At 42.4% G+C, this 12,678-nt stretch overlaps 1 protein-coding gene across 1 annotated transcript; it reads right to left on the reverse strand.

Annotated features, from left to right (window-relative positions):
- Positions 1–9,606: 9,606 nt before the first annotated feature.
- Positions 9,607–12,086, reverse strand: LOC109695399 (disintegrin and metalloproteinase domain-containing protein 1-like). Its single transcript, XM_020177922.2, has one exon. The coding sequence runs from the start codon at positions 12,035–12,037 to the stop codon at positions 9,707–9,709; it is 2,331 nt and encodes a 776-aa protein (XP_020033511.2). The 5' UTR covers positions 12,038–12,086; the 3' UTR covers positions 9,607–9,706.
- Positions 12,087–12,678: the final 592 nt, after the last annotated feature.

Genomic DNA, 12,678 nt, shown 5'->3' on the forward strand with positions numbered 1-12,678 from the left:
TATACAAGATGCTGACCATTGTCCTCCTCTTACAAGTGATTACCACGGTCACATTGGTTGTCATCTCCGAACCACACTTCCTAAGAGTGACCCAGACTCACTGGTATGCTAAGATTATATGTATCTTTGGAGTTGTTTTGTTTTGTTTGGTTTGAGATAGGGTCTCTCTGTGTAGCCCAGGCTGGCCTCAAATTTTGGGTCCTCCTGCCTCAGCCTCTCAAGTGGTGAGATTATAGACACATGCCACCATACCCAGCCAGACTATGTCTGCTCAAACCTATGTGTCCTGTGTCTCTCCCTTGTTGGGATATAATGTCCATGTTTGCAGGGACCACTTCCACTTGCTCATCCTGACCCTGCCACCCCATCCCCTGGGTCAGAAGAATGTTTGTCCAACAGCAGGTGAACAAGAACTTTGTTTTGAATGAATAAGTGACCCCTAGGTACAAGTGGCACAGTGTTTTGTCTGTTGTATAGCATTTGTTTCTACTTGCTTGTGCCTACCCTGGTGGCTAAAAAGGTCTTCGGGAAAAACTCACATGCTGACTAATACACATTTATAATATCCAAATTTACCCCCTACTACCTCTTGGTGGTCAGTTCACTCACTAAATTATTCTTGCCTCATGTCACTGAAAAAGAATTGGTAGCAACGAACAGATCACTTCCATTTGTGTAGCCCCCAGATGAGTCTGCCTGTATCTAAATTTTCCTCCAGTTACACCGAGTAACTGGGAAATACCTTCTTTTCTGTTTTCAGATCAGAGGTATCCCTCAGTGTTACCATACAGACACTCATTTTCTGACCTCAGTTTAGAAATATGTGCACATGGAATTTCCCAGAGTTTAGTTCTCACCCAGTACTATGATTCCTTCTCTGGCTATCCTTGCTAGTGTCAACCAGCTTCAAGGTTTGAAATACCAGCTGTGTAGAGAAAACTGTGAAATACTCCTCTCTAACTGACTTGTCTCCTGAATTCTAGATGCAGTCATCTTACTTTCTAGTGCATAGACCCATTGGGTGTTTAGCAGGGGTCTCATACTAAACACATCCAACATCTGTGCTTTCCATACTGTTCCCATCCCAGTTAATGGCAACTTTCATTCTTTCTTTTTTTTGTGGGACTGGGGTTTGAACTCAGGGCTTCATGCTCCCAAAGCAAAAGCAGGAGGTCTACCACTTGAGCCACACCTCCAGTCCATTTTGTTCTGGTGAATTTGGAATATGTTGAGGGTGGTCTCAGACAGCAATCCTCCCAATCTCAGTCTTCCAAGTAGCTAGGTTTACAAGTGCCAGCCAGTGCCATGCTGGCAACTCCATTCTTAACAGTTGCTGAGGACCCAGCCAATGGAGTCAGCCTTCTCTGCTGACTCTTTCATATTCTACATCTGCTCTATCAGCACATCCTTTTAGCTTTACCTTAAAATATACCCACATTCCAGGCTCCTCTCACTATCCCAACCACTTCAATTGCTTTCCTAAAAGCTTCAGCATTTCCTGCTTGGCAAATCATGAGAGTTGTTAAGGGCTCTCTGCTTCTACAAGTAATGTCTTTCTTGCCCCTTCCTGTTCCTCCCTGAATAGGTGGAGTGTTTGTGCAATATTTTTCAGCTCATGTCTGTCCTTTGTTAAAACTTTTCTATGCTTCCCATCTCCACTGAAATAAAAGTATCATTTTTTATTACAATGGCTTTACATCGATCTGTCTCCACTTACAGTCCTCATCCACTGCTCTCCACCTTGTGACTTTATCCAGATACTTTGACCTGCCTTGCTATTCTTCATAGATGCTGAGCAAGCTCATGTGTCAGCGCCTTGTCACTTAGAGTGGTGACCTACAGAGCTTTTCCCTCACCCTTCTCCACATGTTTCTTTATCTCATAGAATTTGTTTGACTGCTGTCTTAAAATAGCAGCTCACCTTTATATCACTCCTAATGCCCTTGCACTACCTCTTTGCTTCATCACACATATTAAAATCTGGCTTATCATATTATTATCTGATTATTGTCTGCCTCTTCCCGACCCAGTTTATAATTTTCATGAGAAGTAACTTTGTCATCTTTTTTTAGATTTTATTTTAATTATTATTGTACTGGGGGTATATTGTGACATTTACAAAAGTGCTTACAATATATCTTAGTTAAATTCATCCCTCCATCATTCTCCTTCATCCCCCTCCCCCTTCCTAGAATAGTTGTACCAGGTATTATTTTTCCATTTCCATACATTAGTACATAATATTTCCACTGTATTCACCCTCCTATACCCTTTCCTTATATCCTCCCCCCTCCCACTGGTACTAAACCCAAGATGGGACCTGTTTTACCTTCCTGTCCTTTGTTTTTGAAAAAAGATATTTTTGTTTGTTTAAGATAGTTGTACATGTCATCTTCTTCATTGTTACATACCATACGGCCTAGAAGTATGTGTGAGTAATGATATTATAAAGAAATGAATGAATGAATGAAAACTGGGAAGTTATAGCAAATTTGAGCCCCTTAGTACAATGAGACTTCTGTTAAAAGCATAATGCTGGGGCTGGATGTGATGGCTCATGTCTGTAATCCCAGCTACTTGGGAGGCAGAGATAGGAGAATCATAGTTTAAAGGACAGCCCAGGCAAAAAAGTTAGTGAGACCATATCACAAAAACAAGCCCACATGTTGCCTTTCAGCCCCCAGTGGACCTGCGCATGGTACATATGTACCACATGGTACATATGCCAGGGCATATGCCCCTGTATAACTGGGCTGCCTGCCAATCATAGGCAGTCCTTTTAAAAGTGACGATGTCACTTTTAACCACAAGTGACACAGCCACAAAGAACAATGAAACAAACAAAACTAATTAAAAAAAAAAAACCAAGCACAGAGTGATAGCACAAATCTGTAATCTCAGGTACATGGGAGGCAGAGGTAGGACTGCAGTCCAAGGCCAAGTGAGATCCTATCTAAAAACAAAGTAAAGCAAAAAGTTTGTGGCTCAAATGATAAAGTGCTTGCCGAGTGAGCATGAAGCCCTGAGTTCAGATCTCAGTACCACCACCAAACAACAACAAAACCCATAATCTTGGGATGTCAAGGGATCTGGAATGTACAATTAGGCTTCCTTTGGAGATTTGGGCATTAAGGACTGAACACAGGGTTAGAAGAGAAAGAAAATGAAGCTGGTAGAGTGGCTCAAGTTGTAAGAGTGCCTGCCTAGAAGAGAGAGAAAATGAGAATCTTTGATTTGGGGTAAAGTAATAAGATTGCCTTTACTGCCACAGTGCTTTTCATCAGCCCCTGAGGAAAGGAGAAAAGCCCCTGATGATTTTCACTGAAAATGGGTCTAAAATAATGCACTTCAACTTAATGGAACCTTGTCCCTCACCCCTACAGGTTTTCAAGTTAGTGGGAAGATAGAATATGAGATTTTTTGTTGACTTATTTGTTTATTCGTTCATTCATTTATTTCCTTATTTATTGCAGTCCTGGTGTTGAATTCAGGGCCACATGCTTACTAGGTAAGTGCTCTACTGCTTGAGCCATGCTCCCAGCCCTTTTTGCTGTGGCTGCTTTTGAGATAGGTCTCGCACTTACACTTCCTACAAAGCTAGGGCGATAGGCGCACACCACCACGCACAGCTATTGGTCGTGATGGAATCTTGCAAACTTTTTTCCCTGGCTGGCCTTGAATTGCAGTTGTAATGATCTCTACCTCCTGAGTACCTAGGATTACAAGGATGAGCCACTGCATCCTGCAGAATGTGTCTGAAGATGACCTAACAGTAGGGTAGAATGCCAGTAAGAGCCGGGAAATTCAGGATTACTTGACAGTGGCTTAACCTGACAGTGGCTGAATAACACACAGTTAATCACAGAGTCTTATATCCATCCATGCTCTTGATTTCCAGCCCTTGCGCCATTTCCTGGAGCACCTGCTGTATGCCAGGCAGTGCACTAGGTAGCTTCATGCACGTATCTTACTTAACTTCACACACATTCTGTTAGAGCCTGCCTTTGTATTGGCTGCTCACTGAGAAGGAAACCCAGGCCTGAGGAAGTTAAGTGCTGTATCTTAAGACCAAGCAGCCAGAAAGTAAGACCTGCTATTTAGGGAATATGGATCATGAAAGCCCTCGGAATCTGAGAAAAAATTGAGTTTTTAGTTTTTTTTAAAGCCACTTTTTGCTGTTATTAATACCCCTTGTTGGATTTTTCTCAAAAGCAAAATAAAAATAAAAGGGCTGGAGGTATAACTCAAGTGGTAGAGGATGCACTTGCTAGGCACTGCATTCAATCTCCAGCACCACAAAAAATAATTCACTGGTAGCCTTTTGCTTCATGTGATTTGTTTATTTGTATCTCTGCCTGTTTATAATGACCACATTTATCCATGGAAATGTAAAGGATAGCTTTGGGTGAATAAAATGGGAATGGAAAGCCTGAGAGTGAGCTTTTTCTCCTGGTGATTAGCACTGATACTATGTCTTCTTTATTTCCAATCCTCCTGTGAAATATCTGTACTAAAACCCAGCGCATTATTAGATGACTAAATCCACTTCAAGAAAAAATGTTGTGGTTTCAAAGTTTATTTCTTTTGTCTCTTAGGAGGTTTTCTTTGTATTTTTCCTCCAATACATGAGTACCTCCAGAATTCGAGATTCCAAAAATGTGAACCTTGAGTAAATGTATTTCTTACTCTCAAAGTACCCATGGCAAATTTTACTCAATAGTAAAGCATTTATATTCCCTGTTGCATAGAAAAATCTACTTGATGTCTATTTCTGCCTTACTCTTCTGTAGGTTCTATCTCACTTTTCACCCTTCAGGAAAGCCTATTTTACACTATAAAATTTCAGAAAAGTGTGCTAAAGAAATTGAAGAGACTCACTGGGGCTGTGAGGGTTCAACTCAATAGGGCTGGGGACAAGTAAAGCCATTCCTTGGAAAGAAGAGCATGAACGAAAGGGTGCAGTGGGATGGAGGCCCTTCCGTTAGACATGCTTATGAGAAAGAATACTTGTTTCAGAGTCCATAGGGGATAATAGTTGGTAAGGGACAGGAGGACCCAGTGGTCACATCCTTCAGTTTACGTCATTTACATTTTGGACTCTAGATAATGAGGAAACAGTGGAAGTTCTTGACCTCCAGACTGTAGTGACAAATTGGTGGGTGGGGGAGTCTTAGGAAGGGTGTTGGAGATCTTAGATTAGAATAATGTAGCAGGCGTGGACTGCCGAACACTTGGTTGGGCATGATTGCCCCTCAGACATTTTCCTTTTCAGTATATTTTTAAAATACTATTTGTGGGAAGTATCACCATGGCTTCATTCAAAAAATTCATCCCAGACTCTTGGTATCCATGTGGGATTCCCATAAATTTATTAAATGCCTTAAGTGATATTGGTACTTTTTTTCCTAGTTGTGTGTGGCTCAAAAATTTTTTAAAGCATTATGTTCAGAAGCAACATATTAAAGGCTCAGCACTTAGCAAACTTATTTTTAGAGAAAGTCTACCCTTAGTTTTTTTCTTTTGTTTTGTGTCTTTTTAGTCTGCCCTCATCTTTGAGAAAATACTTTAGCAAGTGTAATGGACCAATGCAACACCAAAATCTATTCTGGAATTAAGTTTGTAAACATAAGTAGCTTATTTTTGCAAACTATTGTAAACTTTATCAGGGCTGAAGGCAGGACTCAAATGGTAGAACCCCTGCCTAGTAAGCATGAAGCCGAGTTCAAACCTCAGTACAAAAAAAAAAAAAAATTAAAAAAAAAGATTAAAAAGATCTGCCTCCAAAATTTATTTTCATACCATACAGAATTGCATCCCTGGGAAGCCATGATAATGATCTATGGGTTTGATGTAAATCTTTTATTTTTCCTTCAACTGACCCTTGACAAGGGAGTAAGGGAGTGTGGTTTAACTCCAGCCTAAGAAGACATTTCCCAAAGCACTCAATGGGAGGGAGAAAACATATCAGATCAGAGCCAAGGAGAGAAATGGCTGATCCTAGTCCTGCAACGAAAGGCATGACCCCTGGACTCTGGAGCATTAATATCTGTAGCATCTGAAGGTGTTTTCTTTCCCACACTAATTCCCCCAAGTCTAGAGAAAAATGTAGAGGCTGGATGTGGCTGTGCTTTGGGGAATTAAGGGAAACACCTGTGTCTTCACTGGCCTGAGGCAGCACAGAGAGTGGCCCAGAGCAAGGCAGGGAGAGGATGGCAATCTGAGTGGGTGGTGGAGCACCTGGGTGTGTCTTTAGTGCCTACCAACACTATCATTATTGGTGTTAGAAGGTACAGATATTCTTCAGAAGCTCAGAAATATGGAGATAGGCCAAAGAAGGCACTTCCTGGAGTTAGCCACACAGAATACAGAATTTTACCTTTGAACCTTGGAGATTTTAAGCCCTTCCTACCTTCTTTCTCCTGCCCACGTTAAAAGTGCCACTTCCCTATGATAATCTTCCCAACTTGACTTCAGCCTTCTTTATGTGGGCTTTGGAATGTCTATACCTATTAGGATTTACATGAGAAATTACAAATATCTCCATTTTCTAAAAATATTTTCAAGAACACCCATTCAAACACCTGTCCTGTGTTTTTAGTCTTAAATCTGGTCATATAACCCTGAAGGTTATACCAAACAAATAGCTAAAAATGAAAGCCTATTTAAAACCTCCTTATTTGTTATAACTTTTATTGTCAAATTCTGACAAATCTTGAAGCAGCTTTATTGTTTCTCAACTATCTACCTGTCTTTTGGTCTTTAACAAACTCTCTAAGTCAGCTAAGACTATAAGTCATGAATCATGATTCCTTTATACTTAGATTTTAAATATGTGATGCTTATTAGCTTTTCATCATCATCATGTGCAGTAAGGAAAAGTTTTCCTTCTGTAACTCCTCAGTTCTCCACTGAAGTGCTTCTCAGTAGAAATTCGGTACATCTTTTCAAGTGTCTATTGAACAAGTTTACATTTGGAGGCCTTCCATTGCCTTTTCAACCTTATTCTCAAAACTCCTCAGGTGTCTACTATGGCGTTGATAGTGTGGTTTCTCATATGAATTTTGATCTTTTGGAATAAAACCTGGATTGATTACGAGAATCCATCTAGGTACTGTGTAGCCTGGTTTTCCTACCTGTTTTATGAATAGTCATGCATCCATACCTGTAGGTCTCATTTGGATTTTGCTCGGAAGTTTAGTTTTTTGTCCCACACAAAGTAACTAACATAGTCCTTGAAAGCAGAAACTAACTCTTCTGCTTCCTTTGCTTCCTTTTTATTCATACAAGGTGGGCAGTTAAAAGAGGGGCACGCAGCAGGTGTGTCCTTGCAACTGATGCTTAGGAACATCCCTGAGACTCAGAACATTCATTTGGCCCATAGCAATAGTACACCTTCAAAAGACTGCAGTTGTGGCATGCTGAGGGACTAGCAACCCTCATAGTGTAAGGCTGACTTTGTTAAATCATTCCCTTGGTCTGCACTTACAGAGCACCAACATAAAACGAGAGGTGCCATCAGAACTACGTAAGATGCTAACCTACTACTCCATGTAGTATGTTCTTTTTGTTGTTTGTTTTTGAGACAAGGTCTTGCTGTGTAATGCAGGCTGGCCTTGAAGTTACTCTGAAGCCCAGGGGGGGCCTCAAACTTTTGATCCTCCTATTTCAACCTCCTGAGTGCTGGGATTACAAGTGTGTACCACCACACCCATTCTGGTAGGTTCTAGATAGAGGTCAGCATCCACTTGTAATGGTTTTGTTTTCATAGAGACAATGAGAAAGAAGCCATGCTCTGGACAAATAAGGACATACCAAATGTCTTCCCTCAAATTTTACTAAAGGAAAGGGATTAAAAAGGAAACTGAGAACATAGGCTGGGGAAAGACACAAGTTCCATCACTTATCTGACAGCACTGTTTTTTGTCACTGTCTTCTCATGTACAAGGTGGGATTTTTACAGGGCAATTGGGAAGATTAAGACAATGAATGTAAAGTGTTTAACACAGTACCTAGCACAGCATAGGTAATATTAAATTATATTTCCTTTGTACTTACTTCACAGAGAAATAACTAACCCTGATAGCTCTATTGTTTTGCCTTGTATCAACAAATGTATCAACTAAATGAAGGAAATAATAAAGAAAAAATAAAAATATAAAAAAGGAAATATGCAGGCCAGGTGTGGTGGTTCACACCTGTTATTCCAGCTACTCAGAAGGTAGAGACAGAAGGATCATGAGTTCAAGGCCAACCCAGGCAAGATTAGTGGATTTCTATCTCAAAAACAAAGTGAAAAAAAAAATGGGCTGGAGATGTGACTCAAGATCAAGTGGCAGAGCACTTGCCCAGAAAATATGAGCCCTAAGTCAATCCCCAGTACTGAGGGAAAAAAAAGAAAGGAAGGAAGAAAAAGAAAAATACATACTTCAGACATGAACTCAGCATTATGCAACCTTGCCTAGGTTTCTCCCTATCTCCATGTACCCAAAACAAAGATGATCACGCCTCTCTGGATCACATATAAGCACTTGTGAAGATCACCCAACAAAAAGAGACCCTTTGTTAAGGACTTTTTTTTTTTTAAAAAAGGAGAAAATGTTTATTTTGGCTCATGGTTTCAGAAATTTGATTTCATGGTTGCAGTTGACACCATTGTTTTTGATGCTGTGGAAAGGCAGAATATCATGATGGGGGACATGTGGTAGGCAAAGTTGCTCACCAGGAAAGAGAGGGAGAGAGAAGCGGGGGGAGGAGAGAGAGAGAGGGAAAGAAAGAAAGAGAGACTCTTATTAAGGACTTATAAAGCCTAAAGTGATGCCTCATCTGAAAACAGGGAATTAGATTCTTTTTTAAATTTTTTCTTTTAATGATCCATATTCACAAATTTACAGCTCATGTCATACCAAAACTGGCACATTATTACACATAGAGAGAGCACTTTAGCAATCTGCTTGAAATGTTAAGAAAGCTCTTAGAAAAGCACATGATTCTAGCTGGGCATGAAGTGCATGTCTATAATCCCAGCACTAAGGAGGTGGAGGCAGGGGCATCACAAATTTGAGGACAGCTTGCGCTAGTCTCAAAAAATTTAGAAATACATGGTTCTGTTACATGCAATCTGTGCTGAAGTTATAAGCATCATCCCTGTTAGTCATTTTAACCAAAATAAAAGATCTTGCAGATGGTTCCCTTGTGTAGATTCCTCAGGCTAGGTACTCTTATATTAAAATCTGCTTATTTCATGAATGTACTTCACAGGGCAAACTAAAACAGCACAGCCATAAACAACTTTCTGAATATAATATGTAGTTGTGATTGGGATGAAGAATCCTGGCAATGCAGTCTCTCCATGCAGAGGTAGGATTGTATGTCATAGTGGGTGTAAGATGATATTATATAAAAATAGGAACTCAAAAATTGCCCAAGTGAGACAGGACATACATAGGTGTCATCTGCAAGAAAAGTTTAATTAAAATTATTTCATGAAAATGGAAAAAGTAAAAATTTTTACATATGAGTTTACAAATGTATATATACTCATGTACTAAAATAAGGTAGAAGAAAATCTCTCATCTCATATTATTAATGCATTTCTATAGACTAAAGAGTCCTGATCAGAGACTCTGTGGCATTAATGCCCAATTCAATTTCACTGTACTGAGCTTCCTTCACGCCAATTTGCATATTAGCTATATTGGACTTGTTTCTACAAACACTCATTTTCTGCCTCTTGTTCTTCTTGTCCTTTATACACTTTCTGTTCTGGTGCATTCTCTTCTGGGTTGTCTTCTAAGTTGTTCGCTGAGCACTGGGGTGCCTCCATTCCAGCCCCAAGGCCAGCAACAATCATTAGACCTAAAAATAATACTAAGAGAAACAGAGGGAACACATATACTGCCTTGCCAATGTTTTGTTTCTCATTGTTCTCACCACCACTGTGCTCGTCACGACGACCAATACTATGACTTCCACCTTCATTTTCAGTTGGCAATCCATCGTGTGGTTTGCCAGCAGGGCCACTGTCCACACTGCCTCCATTTCCTGGATTTCTGCAGTCAGGAGGAGCAAAGCCATCATCACAATGGCAGTGCCTTAAATTGTTGCAGACTCCTTTCCCATGACACATTACTTCTGGTTTGCAGTCATAATGGAACACAGCATCATCAGTGCAGGTGTAACCCATGCAGACTTTGCTTGGGGCACAATAAGTGCCATTCTGCACCTCTCCATAATCAGGGATGTCAGTAGTGTTATAGGCATCCATGCTCCAGCACCAGTCATCTGCATGAGCAACCCGGATCATTGTATGTTGGGATTGGATTTGTGGCAAGTATTTAACATCTGTACATATAAGTTTTCCACAAAATATGTTATCGCCTGTACATGTAACATATGCCCCATTCTCACGGCCACAGTTCCCAAATCGGTTGCCTTGACTGTTCATTGAGAGGTAACAGTTGTCTGGGGCAGACCTTGCAGTGCATCCAAATATGTGGAGGCACTGCTTGTCAGGGTTCTTACATTGGCCCCCAGAGCAGTAGTAAATTCTGTCACACACAGTGCCATCTTGCTTGTAGCTATCTGCAGGGCATTCTTCAGAACTGCCTTCACAGTACTCTGGGAGATCACACTCATCCTGAGCAGGACGACATAAAACCCCTTTTCTTCTGAAATTGCACTGGTGGCAACAGAGTCCATCACTACAGTATGCGTGCACCTTCAGTGTACATGTTGGTTCACAGCATGGGTGACCGTCACAGGCACTGCCACAGTCACACTGCTCCGAGTCCTCCACCACACCATTTCCACAAGTGGAAGCCCTGCGCTTGCGGCTTTTGTGACGTGGCTTGTTAAACAGGCAAGCCCCTTTGTGTTCATGAAGGAAATGGTAGAAGTAGTCAGCGCTGCAGTTGCTGAAGCCACTTTCCTTAGTAATATTTTCACGCATGAGGCAAAAGTGCTTATCTTTACAAATGCAGGCCGAGTGGTCATGCCGGATCCCCAGGTTGTGCCCGAGCTCATGGACCATGAGTGCTGCAAACAGGAGGACGTCTTCATGGTGGAAGGACTCCACAGCTGCCGCAAAACCACTTGAACAGGCACCGTTGAGAAATGCCTGGCCCGTGTGCCCTCCAGGATGCTGTCCAACGATCATGTGGGCAACATCGTGCTTCACTCGGTGGAAGAGCCTCTCTTGTCTCCAGCTATTGAAACTCCTCAGTGTAACTTGCAGGTCCTCTGGGACCTCTATCAGGTCCCCCTCAGTCCAGATCTCCATTCCAGCCAGCACCACCTCTGTGTTTATTCCCCTAGTGAAACCGTTGGCCAGAGCAATGATGTCCACTACTCCCCGGACTGTCTCGTTGATGTTGCTGCCCCACATCTGGAACCGCAGGTTGTTGACCACGACAAACATCTCCACGTATTTGGTGTGTGACCACAAGTAGGACAGCGCCCGTAGGTTAGGAGGCTTCCTGCTCCCTTGTTGCTGGTTGGCGGACACCACCTGGCTGTCTTTGGAGGTGACATTACAGGAGACTCGAGCTTGATGTGCCATGGTGTATAGGACGTGTTCAAAGCGCTTGGAAGAGAGCACGGGCTCAATGCCATAGGATGTTTTCTCCATATTCAGGAGGCCCCTGAGGCCTGAACAGGTGTTAACAGAGACAAAAGACTGCGGCACTCCTTCTATGTAGCCTTCATAGTGGCAGTCTTGTGACATGAAGGGCATTTCTTTTCCCAGGATGCCATTGTGGTAACTGTAGATGGGAAAGTTATCCACAAAATAGTCTCTCTTCAACCTCAGGTGAACCACCTGCTCGTGGCCTTGCATAAGTAGCATATAGGATGCCTTTTGTACTGGGTCCTCACTTTCCATGGGCGTCAGACTCTCGGGGATGATTATTTCGTAGGAAGAGTAATGCACCGATTCCATGTCACAGTGTATGTTTGGGAGAAAAATGATCCCTAAGAGCAACGTGGCTACCATCCTGACACGAGAATGCCCCGGCATTAGCGCCAGCCTCAGACCCTTCATCTGGGGAGCCCAAGTCTGAAGCACTCCCCAAGCCTCATTCAAAGCCACCTGGAGTTTCTGTAGAAAGCACAGGAAGGAGACCAAGTGTCTCACTGAGGCCATCACTGACATGGCCCTAGTGAATCAGTTGCTGCTTTGGGGCCTGTGTCCATCAGCAGCACTGTCCGTGGCACGGAGCCCTCAGACCCAGGCATCAGCCCTAGATCTATGCCGGGTGAATAGATGGTGGTCCCGTCTCACCTCTGAAAGATTAGCTTTCGGCCTGGGTCTTATCCTAGTGTTTCTGATCTCTCCGATATCTTTCACACAGTTTCCATTCTGGTGACTTCCTCTTTCAGCATCAGCTCAGGTGCTCTGTCACTAAAGCCCTTTTGACATGGCGGAGGGGTGTACCACGAAGGACCGCAACTCTGTAACTCAGGACTGTACCTTGAGAGAGGACAAAAATTTCTACTCCGTCCTCAACGGGACCACACGGAACACCCCTCCCCCACACGTACCCCACCCTTCCAGTCGTCCGTTGCTCAGCTAACTCCAAATGTTCCAGACCAGGGGCTAGGAGATAACTTTGGTGGGCACACTCCATTACCCATTTCCTCTTTTAAACCCCTGGCTCTGTGGCACCTGGGCATCCTAACCCA

This window comes from Castor canadensis, chromosome 18 (assembly GCF_047511655.1).
Source record: "Castor canadensis chromosome 18, mCasCan1.hap1v2, whole genome shotgun sequence".
NCBI classification, from domain to species: domain Eukaryota; kingdom Metazoa; phylum Chordata; class Mammalia; order Rodentia; family Castoridae; genus Castor; species Castor canadensis.

Bases quoted from the DNA above. Each gene is read 5' to 3' on its own strand.
- LOC109695399 (XM_020177922.2), bottom strand. From the start codon at position 12,037: ATGAAGGGTCTGAGGCTGGCGCTAATGCCGGGGCATTCTCGTGTCAGG.